This window comes from Hyperoodon ampullatus (genome assembly GCF_949752795.1).
Source record: "Hyperoodon ampullatus genome assembly, chromosome: 11".
NCBI lineage: Eukaryota > Metazoa > Chordata > Mammalia > Artiodactyla > Ziphiidae > Hyperoodon > Hyperoodon ampullatus.
Window position 1 is genome coordinate 90,731,256 of NC_136924.1, and position 17,286 is coordinate 90,748,541.

Here is a 17,286-nt window from a genome sequence, read left to right on the forward strand (position 1 = left end):
ATTGAAAATTTAATTTTTTTCCTTTAGGCAAGAAAATACTGTGTTTGTAAGACACCAAGAATCAGTACCTTTGATCCTATGAAAAAAATAAATCCAGGGCTCCATGATTCCTGTGGGTATTTAGGGCATCTGAGAGCAAAGTCTGCTCTGGGGCCCAGGCTGGTGGTTTCATTCAGGACTGATGATTGGGCGTGGTGTTCATTCCATAGCCACGCCCAGACCTACTGATTCCCATGTGTTTCCACTTGCCCCTCCCACTCCCTTGTGCTCAGCTAACGCCTATTTATCCTTCAAAACTCTTCAGTTATGATTAGTGAGGGGGTAGTTTTTCACTTTATGTACTTTAAATTTCTGAATTATTTTTTCAGTGAGCATGCCTTATTTTACAGTTAAAATAACAAGAAACAATGGGAAAAAAAATAAAACAAGCAAACAAAACCTCCCCCAAACCTTCTGCTTTGTTATCTCCTCCCCTGGGGGAAGTTCTGAGCAGTTTCCAAATCCTCTTGCCCCAATCCATATTTATCCATGCCCTTCTTTCTGCGAGCTCATATGGCCTCTCGATCATTTACTTTCAGCCTTGGCCTTATTTTATACTCTGCAGTAATTATAGGTTCCCTTACCCTTGTTATCACTAGATTATAAACTCAGCAAAAGCAAGACGTGTAAGAATTGTCTAGATTCCCACCATCTATCCCAGTACCTGGCACATCGTAGATGTTCAGTATATTCTCTTGAATGAGGAATTAAGTAAAAGGAAGATGGCGGTTCTAAGAGGGAAAAAGGAAGGCGACTGCGATTGAAGAGCCTCGGGCATTGATTTCCTAGCTCCTCCCCCACTCTTGGAAACACTGCCGGGGATGCACCTGGGAGACCTCAGCACAGCTTCTTGCCATTGGCGGCCCCCTTGCATCCCCCGCAAGGCTGGGCTGCAGGAAGTGAGTGAGCCAGTCTGCCCTTTCATTCCTTTACCTGAGTACAGTACTGCTTTTCTAGCCTCTGGCTCTCCTTTTGTTTCTGGCAGGTGAGTGACACCACGGACACGATGGTGCTGTTGTAGTTTTCTTGGGAAGAAGTCCAGGACATCAAGGCAGTGGTTGAGCTTAGAACGTGGACACTTACATGCTGGGGCTTCTCAGTGAGTTCTTCAATCCACTCTCCTGAAGGGCCTGGACATCAAAGCAGAGCACAAGGGAGGTTTCACGCTGAGCTGGTTGAGGTACAAGATTCTAGTTTTAAAAATCATGTTGTTTCCCTTTTTGCCCTTACAGAGATACTCCAAGTAAGACTGGCAGCCAGGCTGGCAGGTCTTTACATTCTCTGCTTAGCTACAGTCTCCACTGGGTGACCTCCCCATTGACCTAAGCAACAGCCTGGCAGCAGCAACCAAACCAGTTCTACTGAGAGACAGAAGCTCCACTTCAGTTGTTACGTGCCTCTGAGATTATTCTGGTAAGTTCTTCACCAGAGAGAATTTACTTCTCTTTTAACAAACAGCATGTGTGGCAGTGTGGCATTTCATGAGTATTCATAATTCCTTTGCTGTTAGGATCTTCAGTCTCTAGAAATAATTATGTTGAGATTCAAATTAGCCTCTACTACAGTCATGTGAAAATTTTAAATTTGGTGACAGCAGGATCAAAGAGGCAGGGTGTGACTACCTTAGAGAAGAAACAAGCAACAGACGGGCTCAATTATAGAAGCTGGCAGAAACCTGGCTGATAATTTGAGGACACGGTGGGCTCCTCATTATAAAATATCTCCCTGAAAGTGCCCACCATTAGCTTTGTTCTCTTAAATTTCCAAAGTGGTTATTAGCACAGTGCCTGACACATCATGAGGACCCAAGCAATGTTAAGGTGATTATTATCTCCCGAAAGGCACTGTTAAAATGCAAATGTGCAACTTCTTTTATTTGCTTAGTATACATTTCTCAGTTCCCTCATAGGAAGCTGTATTCCTGAGCCCGGGAGAGAGGAAGGAGCAAGCGGCTCGTTGGGGAGGGCAGTCCCACGTTCATGGTTAATTGGGCAAGGGAAAAAACAATAAAAATGATAATAATAATGATGATGGCAAAGAGTTGTAGGACTCGCTGCGTGCCAGGCTCTGTTTTAAGTTTATATGTGTTTGCATATTTTAATCCTTTAATTTTCTTAACTACCCTATGAGATAAGTACTAGGATTGATTTCACTTTCAGATGAGGAAACCGAGGCAGAGATAGCACAAGTAGAGCTGGGATTCATGCACAGGAAGTCTGGTTCCAAAATCCATGTTCTTAACCCCTGCACAAAACTTCCTGGACCACTATGAAAGAGTGAAAAGCACAGGTCTGGAGATAGGAAAGTTGGCCCCAAACTCAGTTTTGCTCATTATTAGCAATGCAAGCTTGGGCAAATGACTTAACTTCTCTGAATCTCAGTCATTGCATCTGTCAAATGGACAAATCATAGAATGTTAGGATTGAAAAGGACTTTAGATTTTCAATGCCTTGTTTTACTGATGAAGAAACTGGAGCCCAGAGATGTGAATGAACTGCCCAATGTCATGGAGCTAGTAATGTTTGGGAACCAACCTAGAACTCCTGTCTCCTGGGTTGGGGCTTTGTGATAACTTATCATGATACTCTCTGATTAGTCTACTTCACAGGACTGTCGATGGGATCAAATGAGATTATAACGTGTTAGAGAACTATCTAAATGTGAAGTGTTATTACTGTTATGATGATTACTGGGGTAGTGGGGGCATGGAGAGAGAAGGTGGGGGGAGGCAAAACGAATTCACTCACTTAATGGCTTTACATTAGGACTGACCCGATAATCAACCCAAGGTAATAGGTCACTGCAGGCTCCATGGAAATGGACTTTGCTATTAAATATTTCTAGAGTATTTCTAGAAGAATATTTCTTCTTCTGACACCAATTCGCTAAACTTTCTGTGACTCAGTATTTTTTTTCAAGTGAAAACTGGGGATAAGAGAAATATTCCCTTCATGAGGCTATTGGGAGACTAATATAAATTTCTACCTTAATTTTTATCTCTGAGTAAAACCTTCAAAATTACACAAATTCAGTATCCTTTTAAAATCAAAGGCATATACAGAGTACACCTGAATAACTCATTACCACAGAACATCATATCTGAAGCTCTAAAAAGATTTTTATTGGCAGAGAAATAGCAAAATTTCTAGTGCCCTATATTTTCCTAGATGAGCATTAATATGCATCTTTTTGAAATAATCATATGTTTGAGCAATTCTGACACATTCTCAGCAGCTCTGGTCAACTGGATACTCTAGGAACAGGGCAGAGTGCTTGACACTGGAAAGTGGTTCAATAAATATTTGTCGAATGTACAACAGAATTAACAAATAAGCAAAGAGTTTAACCCCAGCCTAGGGTTTTGTAATTTGGTATGAGAAGCAGGATGTACACAAATAAAATACATCTAGAAAAATACCACACTCAGATAAGCTCTGTATTTTGTCTTGTGCACTATGAAACACAGTAGAAATTCAGAGGAGGGAAGAGCTAATTGCCAGAAGAGTTGTGGGAGTTTTCCTGTAACTTGCAGTGGATCTCTGCTGGCAGACAAAGAAATCTCTGGGTTAATGAAACATATTTAGCCTCATGGGAAGAACTGGATACTAAACTTTGCTCTCATTCTCAAGTGATGTCACGTCAAAGATTGCCCATAACTGAAAGACATGCAAGGCAATCACAGATATTTTTTCTGCATATTCAGTGGATATTTCAAGCCTTTTCACTAGTGGTGACATTTTTGGTTTGTTAAGTAAAATTGTTATATGGGATATTTTCAACATTTTTAAGCTGCTAAGTAAATTGATCTCTGCCCTCCTCCTCTTTCCCCTGTCCATCTTTTTGAGGATCCTCTGATGAAAGGTGGTAATTTGCTTTTGAAGGAGGAGATAGAGTATGGTGATCCTCCTTCTTGGAACTCAGTTTTTATCCATTCCCTTCTGGTTCTTCTTTCAGCTGATCAAAGGCACATTTAACTCCTGATAAGCTAGGAAACTGGTTTTTGGCCTCTAAACTTCTGGTAAGCATAGTCAGATTAGCAAAAAACATTACAGACATACACTATGTGTGTAGCTTTTAGAGGCTAGTTATTGCTCTGCTATTATCCCTGATGGAATTGGTAGAAGATGCCCTAAGACTTGATATTGGAGTATTCATGATGCTCTAGCTTAGTCTTGTGCTAACTTTTGGAGACCACCTAGGTCTCACTACACCTGAATCTCTCTCTTTCTTTCAAGCTCCATAAGCTCAATACGCTAATGAGACTTTCCACACAGACCAACAATATCAATTTTCATTATGGCTTTGAACAAAAGTCCTCTTTCTCAAACTATGTGTCCACGTCCTTGGAGACTTTGTTATCACTAGTGTGGAAGGTCAGTTTAATAAATGTTCGATTATCACAATAATTTTAAAATATCCTCAAGTTAAATCCCTGGGTAGTTTTGCTACTATGAAACATACATATATTTTCCTGCTGTCAAAATCTCATGGATCCGGGCCTCTCATGATCTTGAAGAATTCTCAGGGTCTCTAAGGTTTGATGCATAACTGATGCCTGAGCATCATTAATCTCACCAGTTCCATTTTTCTAGCTCCTCTGTAAGTGCAAAATAATCTCTTTGGTACTTACTGATATAAAAACTGAGTGATTTTGCTGACTGGCTGTTTCGAATTTCACAAGATCCTGAGGAACTGAAGGTTGTAACAGATAACTTATATTTCCCAGGTTCCTTCAGTTCTGCAACAAATTCGTGTGCCTCTTCGTCCATTGTCAAATATTCAGTAAAGTTTTCTAAATCATGTATAAAAAAGAGAATATATATGAATTGATATCTGGAACAGCCTTGGCTATAGAAGTCAATTAATTTTAAAAAATGTATTTAAAAAATTTTTCCTCCTTCCTTTTCTTAAGTTGAATTATACCTCTAAAATTACTATTAAAAAAGGTGACTAAGAGTTCAAGTTATTTTTTACAATAGTTTTAAATAACCAAATAAAATATGGTGCACAAATCAACAAAACTAGGGATGGATATATACTGCATTCTTACATACTGTCAACCAATACAGTTATATACACAAAATAGAAGTATAATGTTAGGAAAAAATAGCAATAATCAACGTTCTCATTTGGATATAAAGGATTAAAAAAACAGTACCAAATGTTGTATAAGTTATTTGTGGTAGCATTAAATATCCATAAGTGTCTTAAAATATATTGAATTATCTCTATTTAGAAATAATCCTCTGGATATATTTTTCTGACACTTGTAATATTTTTGCTTCATTGGTTTGCTTTCAGAAATTTTAAAAGTAAAAATGATTTTTGCATTGCTTCAAAGTCCACCTCCTGCTGCTTATTCATTTGAAGTTGTTATCACTTGGTGACTGTAACACAACACACCACAGTCAGATAAAAGCATGATTGAACCTTCATGGAAATAAGCATTACAAAAAATTATGAATTATAAGACCCTATTTTCCATAGAATATATTGAGGAATAGAAAAATAAAAGACAGATTAAGGGAACTTTTTTTAATACAAGTAATTTCAGGCAAATGTTAAGAATTTTGACTCAAATAATTGGAGATGAAAAAGGATTTCAATGTTATATAATATTTGGGTATGGTTGATTGCTCTATACTCTAGTATAGGGAATTCACAGATCTTGTATTTCATTCTATTGAATAAAATGGGGGCAAACAATATGTCATATATAAGACTACATGATTTGCATACCTTATCCTATAAATAAGGCTGTCAATTTAACCTCAGATTTTGGCAACTTGACAACTTTTGCTACCCAGACTACTAGACTGGAAAGCATAAAACAACACAAACAACAAATAACTATGAAAACCTACCAAACAACAATTCACATATGATTCATGATCCAAATTTACTGAATGCTGTGGCCCTGCTTTTCATAAATTAGTTGGCTAAATATAAGAAATAACTCTCAGTTGCTAAGTGAATACAATATATAATATAGTAGCTAGAGTGGAAATACCAGTTGCTATGTATTTTCTATTCTACAACCAGCTTCTCTTTGGGAAAATGTGAGTGGTGCTGGTTCCAGGGGGCACCTGCTAAGGGGAATAAGAGTAGCTTGATAAGCAGGACACAGGTCTGATACTCTTGGGAAAGTAGCCAGGTTGTCAGCAAGATTGTTTTGCTGCATGCTTCACAAATGTGTGTACTGGAAAACAGAATATTTCTCCAGGATATTTTGTAATTTGTTACAGTTAGAACCTTAATTCAAAATCTTTCTAAATATAAAGTTTCCTCAGTTGCCTGGGGTACGTGAAACGTCAGGTAATGAAATGTATACAGTTGCCTGTACTTGCAGTGTATGAACTACCCAAACCGGATTCTGACCCAAACTGTTCATTTTTGTTTTCTGGTTTCCGTCTGCATTGGATACTCCATTAAATTCTTCCTTTTCTTTACCATCTTTCTTTAGATATTAACTGTCTACCATCAGTCTTTCTTTCTAAATGTAATTTTTAAAAGTTTCAATTTCCTTTCCTTTGCACCATTACTTATTTCCTCTGATTTCCTATTACTTTACCTTCTCTTTCCATGTGGATATGGAACCCATCAAATGCAGTGGGTGGTTTTGGTGGCAACCAACTCAGTATCATTTGGACAGGGAAAAAAGAGAAAGAGCTGGTCGTTGCTTTCTCAGTCTCACTGAGTGTATTGTTATTTTCATATTCTATGGGAAGAACACTGCCAAATTCATCTTCACTTTCAGGAGTCGCAGATGCACTGTCCCACCAATATGGCTGGGATGTCGTTTCATAGTCACTGCTGTTAAAATCAGGCCAACCAGAGGAAATGTTGCCGGAGGGAATTTCAGGGGTGTCATCAGTAAAATGGAAGAGTTTGTCTTTTCCCATTGTATCTTGTGATCTCATGAACGATTCCTCTGGGAAACTGCCACTCTGTTCTTCCCAGTTGTTTTTGTTCAAGTTTACTATACGAACTGAGATATTTTGAGGAGGATAAGGGACTGTAAGAGAGAGAATTATCATTTTCAAGTATTTTTAACTATTATAATGAATACTTAATCTATTAATGAGTCAAACATACAAGCAGATTTAGAAAGTAGAGTTTAGTTTTACTTTTACTGTATAGATAATTTACATCAAGAACAAGTGTGGTTTCAAGTACACATACATCTAAGATTTTGTACACAATGTGCACACATTAGCTTATCACCAGTCACACTTCAAATATTGATACATTAATTCATGATACTATGTTTGTCCAAGTGGTGATTTAACCACTTTCAAAGTAGAGTTACATACATATTTTTCAGCTTATCACAATCTCCTTTTTTAAAAACTGAGTCTCTGTCACTAGATCTTTCTTCCAAAAAAAGCAACTATAGTGTTTTTATAGCTATCAAGATAAAAATACTCCCTATGACATAGTTGCACTTAAAAGAGTTAAATGACTGAATTGCCTTCAGAAACAATAACATTCATGTTGGAAATATGGCTTCACTCCTCATCTCTCTAAAATAAAAACTATGTATACAAAATGAGTTTATGAACTATGGAATCATACTTTTGTAGTGGTAGAAAATTATGAAGGCACACTGCATGGTGTCCACCTGCAAAAGATTGTATGCATCCTGCAAATAGCAGCTCGACTCTCACCTCTTCTAATAAAAATTAATCTCTCCCTCCTTTGTGCTGTTATATAAGTTTGTACCTCTTTAATAATATTTATTATTGCATTCTGCCTTGTATGAGTGCCAGTAGTACCTCTACCATTTTTGAGAACAGGGAACCATCTCACCAGACTTTGTCTTCATCTCTCCCAGTACTTTAAACAACTCCCAGGTAAAAGATGCTCAATTAGTTTCTTTACTTGAATAATGAAAACTACAAGTAGAATCTTAGATGTTGATGTGAGGTGAATAAAATTTAGCTGAAATATTTTCTTTGCTTTGGCCTAATTAATGAGAATTCGGATTTGTCAACACATCTTAGAATTTCAGAATGGCAGGGTCTCAGAGGTGATCTATTATAACACATTCCCAATGTTTGTATGAATTGTGTCTCCTGCATTCCTACTGAATACTTAAGGACATTAGGCATGAAAAAATATCAGTCATATTGGTATTGGCAATGGGCATTTAGTATGTGTATATTTATATTACCCATACATTCTTCTGTCTACCTACCATCTGTCTATCCATCCATCCATCCATCCTATGATTGTGCTTCATTTTAGTGATGCTACTAAAATTAATAATCTGATAATCTGTAGTAGAACCTCTCACATCTGTTATTCTGTCATATGAATATTTTGTCAGGTTATAGAATAAATGTTGTGCACTTGATCCAGTTAAATTACTTAATTATAACTTTTGGTAGTGTCACACAATTTTTTTAATTCAAAGATTAGAAATCTATGATTTCATTGACATATTTAAAATTTTTCAAATTGAATATTTTGCTCAATTCCTTTTACATTGATAGAAAATTTGTTTTAGATTACTAAAATACATATTTATTTTCTTTCTTAGCTCTGGAACAGAATTTTCCTTAGAATGATAGAAAGTATATATATAACAACATATAATTTAATTATTTTTTCACTAAATTTGATTCTTTGGAAGACTTACCAGTTCTGTGCTGTTTGGGTTCATGACTGACACCGCTGTACTCCACAAGAGTGCTTTTATTAAAAGTTGCCTCAGATACCAGCTGAAAGGTGATATTACTATAACATATTCCTGGCAGCCAGTGATTAAATACTGTTTTTCCCTTAAAGGAATCTGAGAAAAAAAAAAACAATTATATTAAAATTTCAGTTTCCTAAATGCCACACACTTCTAGAAAGTTCTGAACAATTATGACTAACTATCCATAAAATAATATTTCCTGCAACTTCTGGCATGGTCAGTAATAAAAAATTGATATAAGGCTAGAGATGAAAATTTGGATTTTTTTTGACACAAACTGAAAGGCTTTTTTCTGCAAGAATTGGATACAATTGGAATTAAAATTTTATTATAAGAACATTTGGTGTATTAAGTGGAGAAGATAACATATAGAAATTGTAGAGATTAAGTTTCTGCTAGCCATTTACTTTAAGATAAAAACCCAAGGTATTTTGCCAATTTACGACTTAGGAAAAAATAATTTTACAAGAAATGTTTTCACTAGTCTCACTTGTAGAATATAGCCTATTTAAAAAATAAAACAGTTTGTTATTTGGCGGATAGGACCTGCTTGAAAATAAAAAATTTGAATTTTATTTGGGAAATAATAATAAAATTAAAAATCCAATCCAAGTTAGAAATGAGAGAAACAAAAATTACCACTTGTTGAATGAAAAACCAAAATTAATTTTAAATTAATTAAATTTAAAAAGAGAGCATATTAATGAACTTATTTTTAAACTCATGGCATTTAGCTCAACAAAAGTTTCAGTCACTACTTTTCAATTATTTCTGAACTTATATTTGCATGCAATAAAAAAGCAAATAAGGTCGCAATTATTAATTTGCAGATAATCTGTTTTCATTCAAAATAAAGAATGCAGTAATTTATGGAGTCTCTTTATGTTTATTTGATATTTTTTAAGTTTAAAAACCCTGTAAATTCACTGCATATATTTTAAACAATGTCTCATTAAAAAAAATCCATGGGAGATTCAGGAGTTTGTAAAAGCAGCAAGTCAAAGTGAGATATTTCTGGATATCATGCCCTATGTGGTTGAGTACCTGTCCTCTACTTAGTTTCCAGTTACAACTAGTCAAATTTGAGACCATCATCTACACTCTCTGCAGATAAATATCATGGTGCTGGGTCCTGAGAATATTTACGTTTCCCCAATTCAGTCCCCAAAGGCCATCCCTCCTTCTTGCCCTCTCCCTCTCCCTCTTGACCTGCCTCTGCCCCTGAAAAGTTGAGTTCTTTCAAAATTATTAATTCCCCTAGGCTCTCCTCTCTCTCAAGATCCCATCAAGCCAGTAAAAATCGTGAAACCAATTTTTGTATATTAATGCACTAATTTAGCTAGTCATATAGATAAATATATACAAAAGAACTAAAAAGCATTGTCTTTTGCGTTTGAGAAAAATCTTGGACCATCTCCAAGTGAAACATTGTGAAAGGCACCTCTCTAGCTTCCCAGTTCTAGAAGTGCCCTAACACACTCAGAAAGAAATGGTTAAGTGAGGTGCTTCTAAATTTAAGTCTGAATTTGTTTCCTGCACCAGACATGCAGGAATAATATTTGGCAGGAATAACATGTGAGTCACAACAATTTGAGTTTTTCTTATGCTTACGCATGACACATGACTCTAAAGGACGAGACATTCTAAGACTCCTCATAACAATATTTTCACGCATCAGTAGCTATTTTTATTAGTTCATTTATGACCAAATAGTGAATTATAAGGCCTCTTCAGAGCAAGAGCAAGACCATTTGGCAAAAATCATGTAAAAGTAATAGTCATCATTTTTCATCTTCCTTTTGCCTCTTACCTTTATATAGCATTGTCCGGAAGTCTTTACCTTCCCAGTAGCTTATGTTTACTCTTGTGAAAACGTTATATTTTTCTGGATAATGAATTTCGAACAGGACTCCTGTTTCAGGAGAAGGTTTATAGTCATATATTGAAACACTGGTTACGGGAAGAGGTTCTGCAGAAGGAAAGTTAATGGAGAAAGGGGAATTAAGAAAAGAGTAAAAGGCCATTATCAATAGTTGGAAGGGCCAAGGATTACACCTATTAGAATTTTACACATATTTTTATTATCTGTAAGACACTAAACTCTTCAGTCTCCTGAGTTGAGTGTTCTCCTTAGCAGTAATTAATGATGCATATTTTAAATAGTGATTTCTGCCTTTCAAAGAACTTTCATATTCATTTTTCCATTTGCCTTTTGCAATAACCCTGAGATCTAGGAAGAGCAAATATTAATATCATCATTCAACATATAAAAATAATGATAACTCAGACTTTAAATTACTTCTCAAAGGTAATTTAACAAGGACATGGCAGAGTCTGTATCTCCAGATTCCTAGTTCATTTTTCTTTTCCCCAAGCCAAGAAAATTTGACATTAATAATAGACCAGTAGCAGAAAATACATTTTGGCTCTAACCAAAGATAAATGTTTCAATAATCAGTTATTTCTTTGTGTGAACTTAGCACTTTTTTTATGTTAAGTATAACATTGCAAACCATCCTATGTTGTGAGGATTATAGTTTATGATGTTTATCAAACTATTCTTTCTACAGAAATTTAAAAATGTTTATTTCTATTTTGCACGAGTTGTTAATTCATTACAAAACTTTGTAAATACTCTTGGCCCTCTCACTGTTGTGCCCTCTTCCGTTGTGGAGCACAGGCTCCGGATGTGCAGGCTCAGCGACCATGGCTCACGGGCCCAGCCACTCCTCAGCATGTGGGATCTCCCTGGACCGGGGCACGAACCCGTGTCCTCTGCATTGGCAGGCGGACTCTCAACCACTGTGCCACCAGGGAAGCCCCTCATTTTTTTTAATAACTGTGATTGATGTATGTCTGCATCTCCTCCACATCCCACACTTCAGCCAAAGTCTTGTAAAGTGCCAGAGGCCCCTCACCCTTCAGTAGGAACTACTGGATAAGTCTTACTTTCATTCATTTCGTTCAAGAAAATATTTTAAATAATTTGGCTTGGAGTCAACTCTTGTATTATAGAAAAATTGATTTTAATTCAAAATTTTAGAATTGAGAGTATTCTTGGACACCTATAGCCTAAATGAAATATCCTTAGTTTAAATTTTATACTTTGAAAATTTCAGTTTCAATAACATAAGAAACCAAAATTGACTTAGTTCATTCAACAAATAATTACCTACTTTGTCTCAATCTGTAGCTAAATATCTTTCATTTTGTTCTTCATTATCTCAACCTATTTTTGCTTTTGACTGATGAGATCCAGGGAAGACTGAAAATACATGTTAAAATTCTTAATTTTTTCCTGGAATTTTCTCATAAACCAAGCCAACATCTATAAAAAAGTTGGAAGGCCTTCAGATTGCAACATATATTGGGATCATGTCCCTGTAGACTATGTGCAATGTTCTCTGGTTAGAATGTTTCTATTTTATCTTTGTCTCATCCTTGGTTTTTGTACTTAAAGGGAGAACAGAGTGAACTCACTTAAGTGTCATGTAAAGAAATCAGCAAACCAAGCCCTGAAGACGCTGAGTATTTCTCTTTGATTAATCCCAGAGAAGTCTTGAACCATTTGAAGATCTTTCTTCCAACTCAGTCTAATTACTAACCCAGGGAGTCTACACAATCCACTTTTTGACTCTGGATATGAGAAACAAAATGAAAGCTAACAGCAAACAGCAGTCACAGAGCCATAACTCTTCCACTGCTGCAGCCCAGTTTCACATCCTCACCAGGGGTCTGTCTACTGGAAAGAGAAGTTAGAGGTCCACTCAATCTTTCATGCCCTGAGTTAGGAAGTCTGCACATCAAAGCCATAGTCAAACTTTGAAATTCAAGAGATACAGGAGGATTAGAGCATAGATATTTTATTTTGTGATTTTTCTGTTAGCTGTGCCAACTACTTAAATTTTAAACTAAGAGAATTTTTTAAATGCCTACTTACATGTTTGCTTCCTGTATTTCCCTCAACTTCAACATATATAACCCAGGTCAGCTGTAAATTCTAAAGTCCATACCCAGGCATTTTTGAGGTATATTCAATACAAGAATTACTGTTTTCTAGAACTCAAATGCATTCTCTAGAAATATTTTACCATCTCTCCAGTTACTTCCCTCATTGTTTTTCTTTTTGAAAAATTAAGGGATGTGGCATAAACCAGAGCTGTAATTACTCATGTGTTTTTCAGTGATGACAAGGTAAAATCTTGATCTAATTCATTACTCCTTTCTCTGCCAACTACCCTGTTATACTTCCCTTTCTTGTTTTAGGAACCAGGTGAGACTGGACAGAGAAATGTAGTTGTTTAAAAATAGAAATCATTTATTATCTTCATTTATTACTTTTTTGTCTTTAGTTTCTCCTTTTCAATTAAAAAAATTAATCATTACAAAATATAGTTGAAACTCCCTCATATAACTTACCCTGATCCTATTTGCCTCCCATAATTTGGCCAGAGGTAAATTATTACTCTGAATATGGTATTTCTCTTTCCATGCATGTTTTTCACTTTTATATTTGTAAGTGTCCAATATTCATATGGACTATTACTTCACATACCTTAAAATGTTATGTTGATGGTATCATATTATACGTATGATTCTGCAGCTTACTTTTTGTCACCTAACATCGTTTTTGAGATTTGTCCATCTTGATGTACCTCTAGAAAATTTAGTATCCATTTTACAACTATACAAACAATATAATTTATCTGTTTTTTTTTGTTGTTGTTATATACGTTGTTTTCAATCACTCACTTTTGCAAATAATGTTGCAATAAATGTTTTGGGACATGTTTTTTTAGCTTGGAAATCCTGGATAGTAGAGTATGCACATCTTCAACTGTTTGTGATATTGTGAAAATGTTTTCTAACTTGATGTCAATTATCTATCAGTTGTGTGTGATAGTTCTTATTTCTCCATATTCTTTTTCCAACACTTGCTTGTATCAGTCTTTTTATTTATTTTTAATTAATTAATTTAATTTATTTTATTTTTTTGGCTGTGTTGGGTCTTCATTGCTGCACATGGGCTTTCTCTAGGTGCAGTGAGTGGGGGCTACTCTTCACTGCGGTGCATGGGCTTCTCATTGTGATGACTTCTTTTGTTGCAGAGTGCAGGCTCTAGGCCTGTGGGCTTCAGTAGTTGTGGCACGTGGGCTCAGTAGTTGTGGCGCACGGGCTTAGTTGCTCCGCAGCATGTGGAATCTTCCCAGACCAAGGCTCGAACTTGTGTCCCCTGCAATGGCAGGTGGATTCTTAACCACTGCGCCACCAGGGAAGTCCAGTCTTTTTAACTTTTGTCACTGAAGCCTGTGAAATTTTGTCTCTTAATTTCCTGTTCAAGAAAAAATTGAATATCTTTTCATATGTTTATCTGTCATTTGGCTTCCTTTTTCTTCAAATCATTTGTTTGATACCCTTGCCTGTTTCATGGATTCTTTTTCCATATTTTCCTGCTAATTTCTAATGCAACCTTTGTCATATACCACTTCTCCATTGTCATTTTTTATTGTGTACTGTGCCTTTCATCTGGATACATTTTTCTTCTTGTTGAAACATATAATTTAATAGTTATTTAAGTTAGAGTATGGGTGTTAAATTCTCCTAGGCTCTGTATACAAAAAAATTTTCTTTATTCTTGATGTAGTTTAGCTGGATATAGAATTCTGGGTAGTCTGATTTCCCCTCAGCACTTTGAGGATATTGCTCCATTGTCTTCTTGCACCAATTATTGCAGAAAAGAAAGCTTCTGTCAGCCTAATAGTTATTCCTTTGTGGATACTATGCTTTTTGTCCATTAGTATTTTCTAAACTTCTAATTTATTTTTATTTATGCTTGATCATCTGCAGTTTCACCATCACATATCTAGGTATGGTCTTAGTTTTGAATTATGGTCTAGGTACTTGGAATGCCTTGTCAATCTGTGGATTCATGTCATTCTTCAAGTCTTGGAAATTCCCATAATGATTTCTTCAAATATTATGCCAATCATCCCTTCCATATTTTTCTTAATCTCTTAATCTCCTTAGTTAGAATCTCTCCACCTCCATACCTGTGGGAGTATTGTCTCACTGTGCTAAATCATGGGACAATGACACAGTATCATCTTTCAATTTACTGACTTTATTTAATTTTTATTAGTACAGAATTTATCCCATCTATTGAAGATTTTCAATTAATTAACATTAAATTTGATTAATTAAATTAATTTTACCTAGTTTAACCAATTAAAATATTAAATTAAATGATTGTATTTTTTATTTTAAAATTTTAAAATTTATATTTATTCTGTATGTTTCTGTTTTATTTTTGCCAATTTTTGTTTCATTATTCCTTAATTCTTTTTTAATATGTGTAATTCTTTCATTTATCACTTTGTATATCATAGCAAACTGTAAATTTTTGTTACATTGCTACACAAAATATAATACAAAATGTTATAATAATTTTGATGCCTATCTTTTTTAGCATAGATTTCTTTGTGTGTTCTAAAATATAAGCCCTAGGCCAAATTTTGATTTCTCATTGCCCCATTTCTTGTTTTTTCCTCACTGCTTTGAAGCAGTTTAGCATCCTTTCAGCTCACCAGAATCTGCAGTCTAGAACCAGGGCATATAACATTATTTTGGGGCTCTTCATATTGTGGATGGTATAGTGGTTTTCACAAATTCATTCCCTGAGTCAGAGGGTAACTAAGCTTGGCCCTTGATAGTAAGAATGTGTGGCCCTTGCCTGTATCCTTAGGCCTCCATATGTGCTTTTTCTTCACAAGCAGGAATAATCTTTACTCCAAGCAAAGAGTCTGGCTCTGGGCCATATCTAATGTAGAGCAACTCAAGACTTCCTCCTCTACAGGGGCCCAGATTCAGTACTGTCTACTTTCAGACCCAGAGCACAGGGACCCCATGACTTCAGCCTACTTCCCTACTTTGAGTTTCTGATTAATGGAGACATCTATCTTATTTTTGAGCCTGGAAATATACTTCTGTTTTTCTTTTCACTTTTTGGTGGGAGCACAGAGTGTATGACAAAGCAGGACTTTCCTGCATTATTTTTACTAAAAATCCTATCACGAAGTTCCCATTTTTTCTTTTAATAAAAAACTTTAAAATGACATTTAATATCATTATTTCCTCGTTAGGTGTTCCATATAATAAAAACTGATGTTCAAATTGAAGAATATTTTCTGCTCCTTCATTACCTTTGAACCATTCATACAGATCATAAGTAGGAAGATTTTTAAAGTTCTGGATGTGGCTATCTTAGAAGATGAAAAAACAAAAGCAAATGTGGAGCAAATACTGTTTCAAGAAAGCAGAGGTAGCCTTGTACTTATTAGTATCTGCTAAGTGCTAAGAGGTGCTTCTTTCTGCGATTGCTCTGTTTTGAGGAACTAAAACTAAAAGAGCTGTTGAGTCAGTGATCAGTATCCTTTGCTTTCAATGTGACCAACCTAAGAACATGTGTCTTCTGACATAGCCCTCTTGAGGGAGATGAACATGGGATTAGTCCCTCACTTCTGATGGCAGGAGTAGGGAAAAGGGACCAGTCCAGGTCCCAGGCCAGAGCTCTTGTAATATGTATTGATGATAATTTGAGACCTGAACTGATGCTTCAGCTATATCCAAGCAGGCCACTGAGGTGAGCTGGCTGAAGCAGCCACCCATGGTCCAGGAGGATGGTTACCATTACACCCACTAACTTAGTCTGAGTCTCCATCATTTCTTTAGTAGGAGAACAAAATTTGCCACCCCAAAATGTATCTCTTTGGCATGAGGAGTAACTTAGGCTGAGTATTTTTAAGAAAAAGAAGACTCAGCACATGTGTTTCCTCGGACAGTTCCTTTCCTAGTGTTAGACAAGAGCCCACTCTCAGGCCCTGGAAGGGGTCCCCCTTCCTGCAGCATCCCAACATCCAACAGCGAGAAGAAAAAGCCAAATAATCCACGAGACACAATTTTTCTTGTGTCGATCAGAGAAATAAGATTGTAAGGCAACCAAATGAACTAAATTCTAAAGACAAGCCCCTCTGAGGAGAAAAGGGACACATTAACTGTTTTACCTTTAGGAGGGCATGGCAGAAAGAAGGGACACCATTAAAGCAGGAAAGAAGAAAGCAACTAAAATTTTCCTGATCCAGAAAGGTGGAGTGTGTTCTAAATAACAGTTTAGGCTGCTCTGTCCAAGAAGGTAGGTACCGGCCACCTGTGGCTATTTAAATTAAACTTAGAATGAATCAAAATTAAATAAAATTAAAACTGAGGGGCTACTGTACTGGACAATGCAGATATAGAACATTTCCATCATCCAAAATTTCTGTCCAAAAGTATAGGACAGAGCTGGTTTAAAATGAGTGGGGCTCCCAGGCACAAGTGGAGCCCACTTCTCTCTAGCTCTTTACATGGGCCTCCATCAGGTGCTCAGGAGAAATACTGATGGCAAGAGAGCCACCCTCCTACCTTCCAGGGCACAGGGGTGCAAGTGATAATTAACACCATTAAGAGATCAAGGAGAAAACTTAATTCCCTGGACTTTTTTTTTTTTTTAA

At 36.1% G+C, this 17,286-nt stretch overlaps 1 protein-coding gene across 2 annotated transcripts in view; it reads right to left on the minus strand.

Moving 5' to 3' along the window:
• Positions 1-17,286, minus strand: part of PTPRO (protein tyrosine phosphatase receptor type O) — a gene marked incomplete at both ends in the record, with an annotated part of 218,000 nt that overhangs the window by 79,455 nt on the left and 121,259 nt on the right. For both annotated transcript variants that reach the window (XM_079714874.1, XM_079714873.1), the window contains 5 exons: positions 973-1,169; positions 4,670-4,831; positions 6,611-7,054; positions 8,681-8,833; positions 10,551-10,709. In XM_079714874.1, coding sequence (XP_079571000.1) covers positions 973-1,169; positions 4,670-4,831; positions 6,611-7,054; positions 8,681-8,833; positions 10,551-10,709 — 1,115 coding nt within the window. The remainder of the gene's footprint in view (positions 1-972; positions 1,170-4,669; positions 4,832-6,610; positions 7,055-8,680; positions 8,834-10,550; positions 10,710-17,286) is intronic.